The 12,702-nt window shown below is 33.2% G+C and overlaps 1 protein-coding gene across 1 annotated transcript in view; it reads right to left on the reverse strand.

Moving 5' to 3' along the window:
* The window catches only part of polybromo (protein), a 65,593-nt gene extending 57,484 nt beyond the window's left edge, over positions 1–8,109 (reverse strand). Inside the window, 6 exon segments of the mRNA XM_088239210.1 lie at positions 1,186–1,440; positions 2,092–2,240; positions 3,509–3,686; positions 4,623–4,772; positions 6,876–7,009; positions 8,016–8,109. Coding sequence (XP_088095336.1) covers positions 1,186–1,440; positions 2,092–2,240; positions 3,509–3,686; positions 4,623–4,772; positions 6,876–7,001 — 858 coding nt within the window. The 5' untranslated portion in view covers positions 7,002–7,009; positions 8,016–8,109.
* Between the last annotated feature and the right edge of the window lie 4,593 nt (positions 8,110–12,702).

The following is a 12,702-nucleotide window of genomic DNA, read 5'->3' on the forward strand; positions in this document are numbered from 1 at the left end:
GTTTCCAAACATTCTCATTCAAATATTACCCAATTAACATTTCTCATAACCCCGGTTTTACATTGAAAAATTATCAAAACTCATTTGATGTTTCACAAAACACCGAGCCGCACGCCGCTGCGTTTGCTCAAAATGAAGAATAAAAGCAAAGTAAAAAAAAAAAAGTAATTTACTGTCTCAAACGAAATTCAAAGTAGGCGCAGTGTAATTGACCTTTTTTGAAAGTCTTTTTTGCATCGTCTTTTGATACATTTTTCAAACAAATACAATCTTGGTGACATTCCGATGTCCTTTGCGGTAAGTTTTTCATTATATCCTTTAAAAAAAAGCCATATTAACATTTTACTAAATTGTGACTGGCATTTGCCGCGTGTTTAGGAAGAATAAAGCCTTTACAATGCGATGCAGAATGTTTAAAAATGTGGCAATAAAAATATTATTTTAAGTTATAAACATAATGTGAAAAGAAGATAGTTTAAACAGTTATCATAAAAATGTGAAACAGTTTTGCCGCGATGTATATGACAGTTGAAATTCTGTGGTGCCATAACAAAAAAAGTGATACAATATAAACAAAAATTCCTAACATTTAGTGGGAAAAATATGGTATTTATTTTATGCAAATTATAATTTTTATTTTTGTGTTTTTTAATTTAAGTACAAAAAATTATTTTGTGTTTACGTTTTTCTTAAAATTCATATTGATAGAAAAAATACAAAATATTTTTAATTAAATGTTTGAAAATATGTCAAAATATTCATAATCCCTAATCTAATTATGAGTGTCTACAAATTTTTTTACAGTTTATTTATAGTCTAGTACATTTTATTTTTAGGTAATTTAATTTTTCCATGCATTATTAATTTCCTCACTTTAGCCTTTTCCTCAGTTTTACAATTTTTTTGCTGTTCCCCAATGTAAAAAAGGGGGTTAACGGTTTATAAAAACAGAAATTAAAATTACATTGTTTTATTTTTTAGAAAAAAGGGAGGTACTTATGTAAGTACTCTTTCGTAGTCTTTTTGTCAATGTCCAGGCGGAAGAAGAATACAGTTTTATTTGTAAAATAAAACCAGACCCTGGATGAACGTTTTGTACCCGATGGCTACTCTCAGGTAAAATCCTGCGCCACCCGTGTGGATAGGAAAATGACAAATGATCAAATAATAAAAATGTACAGCTACCTTCTTCAGAGCTTTGGCATCCTTGTATATCTGCGATCCCGGCTCGTTGAACATGCAAGCGTTCTTGGTCATGGTGATGAGGTCCCTCTCCATGTCTCCTATACAGGTGTAGTCGCTGGACTGCACCTTGCTGGCGATGGCCTTCAGGTCGATGGGGTTCTTGATGACGTCGTAGTACTCGGGGTACTGCTTCTTGGACGGGAGGTTCAAGAAGGCCGGGTGGAGCGGGCGGCCCTCGAGGTTGGCCGACATCACCTAGTAAACAAATATTTAGCTGGATATTAAAGATTTATTTTTATTTTATTTTATACCTATTTACAAGCCGTCAGAAAAAATTTTCTTTACATATAAGGATATATTTTTTTATTAAATACAAAATTAAAAAAAAAAAAAACCAACCATCATGCCGCATCGACGTCGGGCAGGCAGAGAGGATAGAACACTTGTCACTCTGTCTTTGCATAAATACCACGCTTCCTCTACATACAACTCTTTTCATGCACACACATTAATTATTCCTACTCTTGACATGTCCATCTTTGAGTATGAGTGTTGGATTTAATCGTGCCATGTCTTTCGCGGTCTTTCTCGTTTTCTACATACATAGAAATTCGCATTCGCATCATAGATCTTTCTTGCCGTTTTTTCGTTGTCCATTCGCTCTACATGTCCAAACCAACGCAGCGCCGTAATTTAAATAAATAATGATTCAAAAATGTTTGATTATGTCCAAATGCTTGCAGACTAGCTGGATTTCCTCCCTAGGGAGTTGTTCATATTTAAATTTATTTCAACAGAGTAAATTTTTATTTCCGCAAAAATAGTCCATTGCATTAGCCGTGCCGCTAATACGTCACGATTGGGTTAAATTTTAAACTTTGTTCGTGATGATAGATTGCAACTTACTGCAACGAAGAAATCCTCGTAGGTCTCATCATCGTCATTTGTTGTCGATGTTTCTGACAGCTCTCCCTCCACATTGTCGATGCTCGTCGTGGACTTGCGACAGGTTGACGCAAGGCGCGACATGCGGGAAGATTGTTTCAACTCCTCACCTATGAAGAAAATCACTCGTTAGATTTATTTTGTTAAGAGATACCTCCTTTTTATTGTACTGAGTGTTTAATATTTTGGAAGAATGTGTTAAGCTTGTTAGGAGAAATGTTCAGGATTGAATTTTCCTTAAAGGAGGCTTTTCCTCGAGTTAAAATAATTATATTACAGTAAAACTCCCGTTTTACGTTTTTCTAGGGAGCAACAAAATAAAGTGTAAAACTGAAAAAAACGCCAAAGTTAGGAAAAGAAAAATCCATAGAAAAAAGAAATTACATAAAAATATCATTATTGTACTAGACTATACTAAATATACTGCAGAAAAAATGTAAAAACAGTCATAATTGAGGATGATTCATTTATTTAAAATATTTTGTATTTTTCAATGAATACTATTATGTGTTTTTTTAATCGAATTAAACAAAACATGTTTAAATCATTTTACGTACTTAACTTTAAAAACAAAAAAATAAAAATTTGAATTTGCATAATGCATACAATGATGTTTTCCCTAAATAATGGGAAATTTTATTTATATGGTATCACTTTTTTTAGTGTGGCACCACAGAATTTCAACTGTCATTTACATCGCAGAAAAACTGTTTCACGCCTTTATGATAACTGTTTAAACTATCTTCTTTCCATTTTATGTTTATAGCTTCAAATAATATTTCGATTGCCAAATTTTTTAACTTTCTGCATCGTAATTTATTGATGTCAAGCCTTTATTCTTCCTAAACATGCGTCAACCGCATGTCACAATTTAGTAAAATGTAAAAATAGACACTTGAACAAAATGGTCAATTACACTGCACCTACTTTGAATTTAGTTTGAGACAACAATTTACACATTATTTTTTTACCTTGATTTTATTCACCAATTTGGACACGCGGCTCAGCGCCTTTTGACAGACCGAATGAGTTTCGAAAAATTTTCAAGGTAAAACCGGGTAATGAAAAACGCGAATTGAGGGAATATTTGAATGAGAATGTATGGGAAAAATGGGACCTAAATATTTCGACGTAAAATTGAGGAACGTAAAAATGAGGTTTTACTGTATAATTTTCATCATCATCATTCCGTTTAAATACCTATTCATCGAATATCTCATATAATATGTAGTAAAATATATATGCCCCGTGAATGACTACACTTTCATGTTCCCTTTCCAAAAATGCTCTCCATCTCTGTTAAGCTGTTTGATAGTTCAAAATAAAAGCAGTTAAGCTGTTTGATAATTGAAAATAGAATTAAATAAACCATTTTTACTGGTAGAATTTTCCAGAGAGTGTCTTGTCTGCGTGAAGAGATTCCATAGGCTGGTGGCGTCTTTATACTCCGCCGTGTCGGGTTTATAGAAAGCTTTAGCATTGTTTACGAGCAGCTCAATGTCGGCGGCCATCTCTTCAATATCATCATAAGTGTCGGTCTTCAGCTTTTGTTGGACCTAAAATTCAATAATAAAAATATATTTTTCGCTTTTTATTTATTATACTTAATCTCGGGTGGCCCCTGACAGAAAACACTTGCGGAATATTTCTTTAAATTTTGTAAACTTGTACAGTAGACCTCTGTTTATTCAAACTCCAGTCATCCGGATAGTCAAATATCCAGATCGTTATCGGGAAATAAAAAATAAAGGAGATGAGAAAAATATAGGAAACGAGTTTCTTCATCAAAGCAATTAACCTCGGTGGACACGTTTAAGTAAGTTTTTATAATAATTCCAATTTGCTGTATTTGACCTTCGAGTAATTTTTTGCAATTTTGGATTTCTGTATATCCGGATAACATCTGGCACCCATTAATCTGTATAATTGGAGTTTTATTGTACAGAACTTTTAGGTTTGAGAAAAATCACATTTTTAATTTTGTGTTCTCGCCGAGAATTGAACCCGGAACCTTCCATGTGTGAGCCAAGCCTCTCAACTACCACACCACGGAGGCCGCCGGATTTACTGACTGAACTAAGTGTTCAACTTATTGAGTAACTGAGTGAACGTTTAACTGCTGGTACCTAAGAATAGTACTGTTTATATAGTAATTGTCCATAATATTCTTACTTCGTAGTGGGGATCGACATCATGTTCTATTTCCATGACTGTCAGCAATTTGATATCCGTGCTAGGTAATCAGTAATTTGGATGTTTTTGATTATTTATTGTTCACAATAGGGACTGTATGATTCACTTTCTGGACTGTCCTTGATGATAGTAGGTCATATGACACTCACAGATATATATATTATAATAAGTCTAACATGGAGTTGTAAATGAGCGTTGAAACCAGATCAGAACGCTAATTCCACAATTGTTTTTGTACATATACTATTGATTATATATTATTTAAAATATAAATATCTCTTTTATGAAAATATAATTACCCTCAACAAGTCGATAGGCTGGGAGACTACTTCATAGTACTGGGGCTCCTGGCGCCTCTTGGGAGCCCTGATAAAGGAGTCACACAGCACTGTCCCATCTTCCTTCCTGAAGCAGCGAATGGTGTCGTAGATCTGTTGACACAACTCCCCCTGCGTAGAGGCCAACACAATTTCATTATTAACACACTGTGGAAACCACATCACATAGTTTGGGTATCGCCCATAGATTGGGTGGAACAAGTGACAGAGCTTCCCTAAAATAAGATTAAACAATCAGTACCTACTTTTTAATCTAATAAAATGTTTTCTTTTTCGAGGAGCATGCGGACATCACCAGATGCCTCCAGAAGACCCTATTTCTAGCCAGCACTATGTATATAGTGGTACTGTGGAATTATACGAAAGCAGCTTAGAATAAATTGATGGTCATCTATAATAACGCATTTAGGCAATTGTTTAGACTGGCTATAGTTGGGGTTTACGACCGAAGAAATGCGGTTGTGTGTTGCGAAACTATCCGGTTAAGTTTAGATGAAAATCAGCTGATCGGTATTCACGAATAAATTATACTCTTAAATATCGAGGTGATAATTTTTATTTTGTCGGCCTCATGGTGTACTGGTCAGCGCGTTTGCCTACCATGCAAGAGGTCTCGGGTTCCCGACATGGTTGATCTTCGGAAATAATGTTTGAAATAATAAATATGTACATCTGGGGAGATGTACATATTTATTATTATAATGGGGCCCCCCCCTCCTTATCCTCTCTTCAAGCATTTTTGTCCTTTTTTGTCCTTATCCCGCCCAATTTACAGTAACTTAATGTTCTTAAAATTAATATTTAAAAAATCTTTGATTATTGAGTACTTGAAAATAACATTTTTATATGTATAAATTGTTTGTATTTATTTGATATGTAATAAATATATTCTTTACTAACTTTGTATACTATGTGGAAATCTGTTATTGGTTCTGAGTTTATACACTATATCTGTTTGTTTACTAAAAATATGTATGTAGAACTGTTGATTTCCCTAATAAAATAAAAATAAAAATAAAAATAAAAATAAAATACTAGATTCTAAATAGAGAATCTTCAAATAATATTTGTAATCTGTAAGCTTCATTTAAGTACTAAAAAAACGCGACTAGGTTAAAGACATAAAATAAATTGCACTTTTTTGTATGGGGGAATAAGCTGAGGTGATCGGCTAGTTTCATCGTTTGACGCTGGGTGCACTTCATAGATATTTTTTTTGAAGGAAAATATAAACGATGGTGGTGATTTATAATAAATAACAATTATTTCACTTTATTTTCCATTATAATCACTTGTTTATATTTAAATGCCACTTTTTATTAAAACCTAACATTTTCCAATAACCAAGTAACCAAGGCCTTGCAACTGGCGACTGAAATATGAGAGGCTTGTTTGTGCAGACATTTTAATATTTAACAAAAAAATATCAAAAAAACACTTGTACTATTTTCAATGGATTTTAGCCATACTTAGGTGGTTCAGAAAACATATTACTTTAAAAACAGGGAGGTTCAAGATAATTGGAAGAGTTGAGGAAATGTGGATTTTTTAAACATGGGCAGAATGGTAAATGTTACACAGTGTGTAAAGTGGCCACTTAAACCAGCCAATGACAGGTCATAAGCCCTGTAAATGCCTAGACTCCATATTTCCTTCTCAAAAATGTTTACCCTCTCTGTTGAAATAAATTTAAATATGATTTTTTTATTTGTTTATTTTTCCATAGAAATAATGAGAAAAATACATCTTAAAATTAAGCTATAACATGAATTGGAAAAAATGCCCACAAAGACTACAGCGTCTGAGCGTGGGCCATTCTTTTTTTAATTATTAAATAGTTTATGCCATGAAAAGAAAAGAAAACAAAAGAAAAGAATAATAAAAGAAAAACCAAATTAACATATGCTGAATTTACGAAAATATTATATATTTGCAGTATGCATTTATTTTTAATTATAATTTAGTACTCCCTAGTAAGTGAATAACTCCCTAGGGAGGAAATCCAGCCAGTCTGCAAGCATTTGGACATACTCAAACATTGTTAGTTACCGATAATTTTGTAACATGCCTCCGAAATGTTTACGGCTGGACTATTGTGGGAGAATTGGCTATATTAGCCATTTTACTGGAATATAATTATTACTATAATCATTAATGAAGATTTTGACAGCATTTTTAATATTGGGCAGTTAATAAACAAAAGTAGGAACTTACAGGGTCCGGTTTCCTCTTTTTCCGCTGTGAAGTTTGTGGCAACTCCTGGTCACTGTCATCCCCCTCCACTTCCTCCGCCTCTCCGTGGCTTGTACTGGAAGAAGCTCGGCGCCCGCGCTTGTTCATACTTTAAGCTGTACGAAAAATATATACTGTGGATCACTGATGTACAGTAAATATGTATGTTTTTCCCATAGTAACTCAAAATCTCAAATTTGGCGAATACTGGTTGATGGAGAGATAGTAAATCACGATATCCATAAACATTTGTGTGAGAAAGGGATATATGTATACTAGAACCTCGTTTTGCACAATTTAACCTAAATTTTACCCCAAAAATTTATCTATCGATTTTTAGAAAAAAAAAATTTTTGGACGATAAGACGCATCAGACCATAAGACGCACCCCAATTTTTGGTTGAATTTTCATAGTAAAAAAGTGAATCTTATAGTCTGAAAAATACGGTAATAATATTTTTTTAAAATTTTATTTGAAAATTTATTTATCAACTCTTACAGATCATTACGTTCATTTTACAAAAATGACAATTTTTCATTCATCGTTGTTGAAATCATCATTATTCCCTTTCCGCACCGAATGGTGCATAGGACACTGCATTAGTACACCAATCGCAGCGTTTCTTGATCATTTTTGTTACATGAAGGTATCTTACCTTCATGTAACAAACATCATCTTGATCAGTCTTGCACTCCTGGTACCAGTCTAGGGACTATGAAATATTCTAGTGTGAAAACACCCTTTTAACTAAATATTTCATATCAACCATGACGGGAATCGAACCCGAGACCTCTTGCATAGTAGGCAAACGCGCTGATTATACGATTATACGAAAAAGCCAAAAAAAAACGAAGAAATTATTCTTTTGTAATGAAAAATCGGCTCGTCGCAGTTAAAATGTCAATAATAACTCAAGTAAGGTAAACGATTATTCCATTCATTAGAAATAGCGATATTCTAGCGATCAGGGCAAAAAACAAACAAATTATTCAATTCATATTTGCACACAGGGAAATCTTAAACGGGGAGCTTCTTGCGGGATATAATGCGCAAATTATCAAAGCCTTATTTGGACGACAATTCGATAGCAGTAATAAGTATAGTTTCATTGAAGTAATTACCCGAATTTTTGTACGCCGGTATATTATAAAGATATCACAAAATTGACCCAAGCCGAAGGTAAACGTCAAACAAAAAGCAGTAGCCACAGACAATTATAACCACAGACTACAGTGCTGCAGATATTTCATTTTAACAGGCAATAGAGTCAAAAACAGATACAAATTAAAATAGAAACCATAGACTAAAATCAATGACTACGTAGTAGTAGAACGTTCATATAATTCATTTCCCACCTAATGGTGCATGGGGCACCGCAATGGTACATGTGATGGCGTATATTAATAATTTGTTAAATGTAGATCAATATAATGTTATGTCATTATGATCGTCAACAAAAATTTAAGGTACCAAAATGTTTGTAGACGGAAGAATTTAACTCCCCAGAGTTATCACAATTTAAATTTAGTGCAACAGAGAAGAAAAACACTTTTGAAAAGGGCATATGGAAGTCTAGTCACCACTTTAATTGGGTCTCCTGGCCTGTTGTGGTGCAAAAATAAAAAAGAAGAAAAAAAAAGAAAAATAAAATAGAAGAAGAATATTTTTATAAAATTTTACCGGGGAAGGAGGGTAAAACTCTTATGTGGTAAAAATTACAAAGTGTTTCATTTGAAATAAATTCAAAATGTTTTTCCACAAACAAATAGCTGAAACAATAAATATAATATTACAATGCGTTACCTACCTAAAGAAATGGGAAGCTTTAAAATATTTAAGATTATTTCTGTTGCAACAGAAAGGGAAAAGATTTTTGAGAAGGAATATAGAAATTGCTGTCCAGTAGGTGAAATAATTCAGCTAGATGAAGCTCACCCACATCAATAAAGGTTTCAAAAGGTCACAAAAGTCAACAGATGGAAGGGTTGAGGAATTGTGGATGTTTGAACAAAGGTAGAATGGTGAATGTGACAGTGCGTAAAGTGGGCACTTAAAGCAGCAAATGACAGGTCATAAGCCCTGTGTTATGTAATGTATTTATTTAGATAGTTGTAAAAAAATATTTAAACAACTAGTTATAACTTACATTATAATCAATATAAACCTTAGAGTATATATATGTGTATTCTCTAAGATATAAACAGTTTTCAGTAACTATATTACAAGTTATTAGATTATGCAATGGTTGTTGTATACCATTATTGGTTAGTATGATATTTTTTTTATTTTTATTAGGCATGCTATTGTCAATTACTTTCATCACAAAACAATATTCTGTATCATTTCTTCTCATATAGATGTTTCTTTATTATAATTTTCCTTTTGATGACCCATAGTTATTTTTTATTTGGTGTTATTTTGTTTTTGACACCAATCTTCGAAGAAATCCAATAAAAATTAAGGTCTCCATTCTGAGAATGACACACCACGGCAAATTATGTTCCTGTTATAAATGTATTCTTAACTTGTACAACGAGCATCGTGAGTTTTGTTTCTTGGTTGTAAATGCCTAGACTTTCATATACCCTTCTCCAAAAGGTTTTCCCTCTCTGTTGCAACAAATTTAGATCTTAATAACTCCCCAGGGTGGAAATCCAGTCTGTCTACAAACCTTTGGACATACTCAAAACACTGTTTATTCAAAATCAGTTTAAGCAAACATGATCTTGATTAATTTTGAAATGTATAATGCATAGAATTAAGAAACTATTCTTAATTTTATGGTATAATGTTATTAAACGTTTATATTAGTTCTCGAGATGTTACGAACTAACCGAATACGCCGGACTAATGTTGTTGATACAATAGACCGTATCGGTAGATTAAAATGACAAAAGGCAGGTCACGCTACGAGTAGGGCTTCCAGTCTCGACACAAATTTGAGTCTCAAGACTGAGATGAGAAACAGGGATCCTTCGAGTTCGAGTATCTTCTATCATCTTGTTAATCTTAATAAGTTAAGGAATGCTATCTTTGTTTAGTTTCTTATATTGTACTTTTTGTGCTGTTACATGTTCACTTAATTGCCATACTTACTAGTTATTTGCTCAATGCATTATTGTTTTGTTTTTTTATTATTTTTTATTGTTAACTTTTAAAAATCATTGTTATGTTGTTGAAGTTCCATTCGTCGATGCGTTTTGTAGCTGCAAGACATTTTGTGATGTTAACTATCATATTCTTTTTATCATATTAAATATCTAAATTTAGAAAATGGGGTCTAGAATTTCAACCGTCCATGCGCTCAGTAGCTGCAAGACTTGTTGTTATCTAACTTCAAATTTTATAAATTTGCTTTTTATTTCGTTTTTTAAAATATCACTGAAACTCTGAACTTCATTGTCAAATATTTTTTTTTTAAATAAAAAATGTAAATAGGGGCTAGATTTTTTACTGTCCATGCGCTCTGTAGCTGCAAGACGTGCTGTTATCTAGCTCCTATATATCACAATTGTTGTATATCATAATTGGAGAAGAGGAACTAGAATCCCAACCGTCCATGCCTCTGTAGCTGTAAGACGTGCTGGGATATTTATTTATTGTACAGCGCCCTTGAGGTGATTTTCACAAAAATGGCGCTATATAAATTATCCAAACATTATTATTATTCGGAGACCAAGTCTTGAAATTTAGAGACTTTTCTCGATTATTTGATCTAATGATAATTCGTATGAAAAAATAGTGAATTTGGTAAAGAAAACCCATCATTGTATACCATTAATTTCATTCATTTAATACTTTACAAAAAAAAAGAATTATCAATGTATCCCTCACTAGAAAAACCCTTGCCGAGGAGACATTTTACAATTTTAGTGATATTAAATTTTTTTACAAAATGAATTGTTTTAGACTTTTCACATAAACATAAAAAAAATAAAAGATTCTAAATACAAGCACATTGTTACTAATTATATTTTTTCGCACCTAATGGTGCATATGGCACTGCATTGGTACACCAATTGCAGCGTATCTTGATATTTTTTGTTTTGCTTAGGAAAGATGATCAGTCTTATGCTCGGGTGCCAGTTCAAGAACTATGAAATATTACAGTGCAAACACTCATTTAAATTGATATTTCGTGTCAACCATGTCGGGAATCGAACCTGAGACCTCTTACTGGTAGGCATACGTGCCGACTACTACACCACGAGGTCGACAGATTACCATTGACTTTTTATTATGTATATTTAATACAAAACATACCAACCAACTATCACAAAATGTATTTATTTAAAATTATATTTGTTTACACGTTATGGCTTTTTGGGCTGTGCCCATGTTAAGCCATAATAATTAACCCTAGAAAGATAACCATACACAATACATAGTAAAAGATAACCATACTCTTCAGAGGCGCACACTTTTTAAATGCCAATTTAGTGCTAATAATTTATATTTATTTGAACTGACTTAGTTATTTTCAAAGTACGGAATAAGTTTTAAAATAAAATGCATTTGTATTATAAATTTGTTTATTTTAAGTAATGTTAATCTTAAATTTTGAGACCTATTTGAAAAAGTTACAAATATCAACAGCTTTAAGCTTATGGGACAAAATCCTGCTAATTATCACAAAAATAGTTTTTTTTTCTTACAAACAAGTAAACTACAATATAATCAGTCTTAAAAAATAAATAATATCCTAATAATTTTCTTTAGATACTATGACAAACGTCATTCTTGTGTCCTCCGCAAACTGTACTTTTGTATTTGGCGCAGGTCATCTTTAACATTTCTTTTTTTTTTAGATGTGTAGTAGCTGCAGTAGCGCCTTTTTTGGCCGAAGGTTCTTCTTCGTCGTCTATGAAATCCTGTGCAGCAGATTTTGGAAGGATATTTTCGATATTGCTTCGCACATACCTTGGCAAAGTGGGGGCATCTAATCTTTGCGTCATCCACGGTGCACTCAGCTGAGTACTGAGTTTTTTCATGTATTCCCTCTGATTCAAAGGCTTTTCTAGTTTCTAGTCTAATATAACATTGTGACAGTAAATGATGTATGAATTAATGAATGCAATGTTAAGTATTCCATAAAACACAGCCATCGGCCATCTATTGTTATTGGTCTTCCTTGAGCATGACATCGTGGAGCACATTTGATCTAATGTGTCAACGCCACCCTTGGTCTGATTAAAATACTTTATTATTTCAGGCTTACCAGTTATTTGGTTAAGGACACCTTCTTTATTACACGATGACAACAGATAAACAACCTTTGAAGGCTTCGGTTTGTATGATACTAATGTCAAACATCCATCGTAACAGAACATTGACGTGCCTATTGGTCGAGATCGGGATAGTGCCAAGAGGGGTCAGTTTACAGGGTTCCAGAAGAAGTGATTTTGCGAGGGGTACCGAGGTGAACCAATTATCAAAGGTTATATTGCAGTTTGTGCCATAAATAGGTCGAGATAGCTCTTTTACATAGTATTCGCCTTGTGGCAATCCATTAGTGTTTGTGGCTTTCCCGATATATGGCATAGCATTTAACATATACTTTGTTCCACTATCGCACATCATTGGAATTTTGATGCCATAATTATTTGGTTTATTGGGAATATACATTCTGAATGGACACCTTCCTCGAAATCCCAGCAATTGTTCATCGATTGTGACATGCTCTCCAGGTGAATAGTTCAGTTTACATTGGGTTATAAACAGTCCCCAAACTTTTCTGATTGGAATGAAAGGATCTTTTTGAGGAACAAGAGGCCGTAGACTTATCATCCATCCTGAGACATCTAATTA

The sequence above is a fragment of the Micrasema longulum genome, unplaced genomic scaffold (assembly GCF_059751315.1).
Source record: "Micrasema longulum isolate JH-2025_06_02 unplaced genomic scaffold, ASM5975131v1 h1tg002094l, whole genome shotgun sequence".
NCBI lineage: Eukaryota > Metazoa > Arthropoda > Insecta > Trichoptera > Brachycentridae > Micrasema > Micrasema longulum.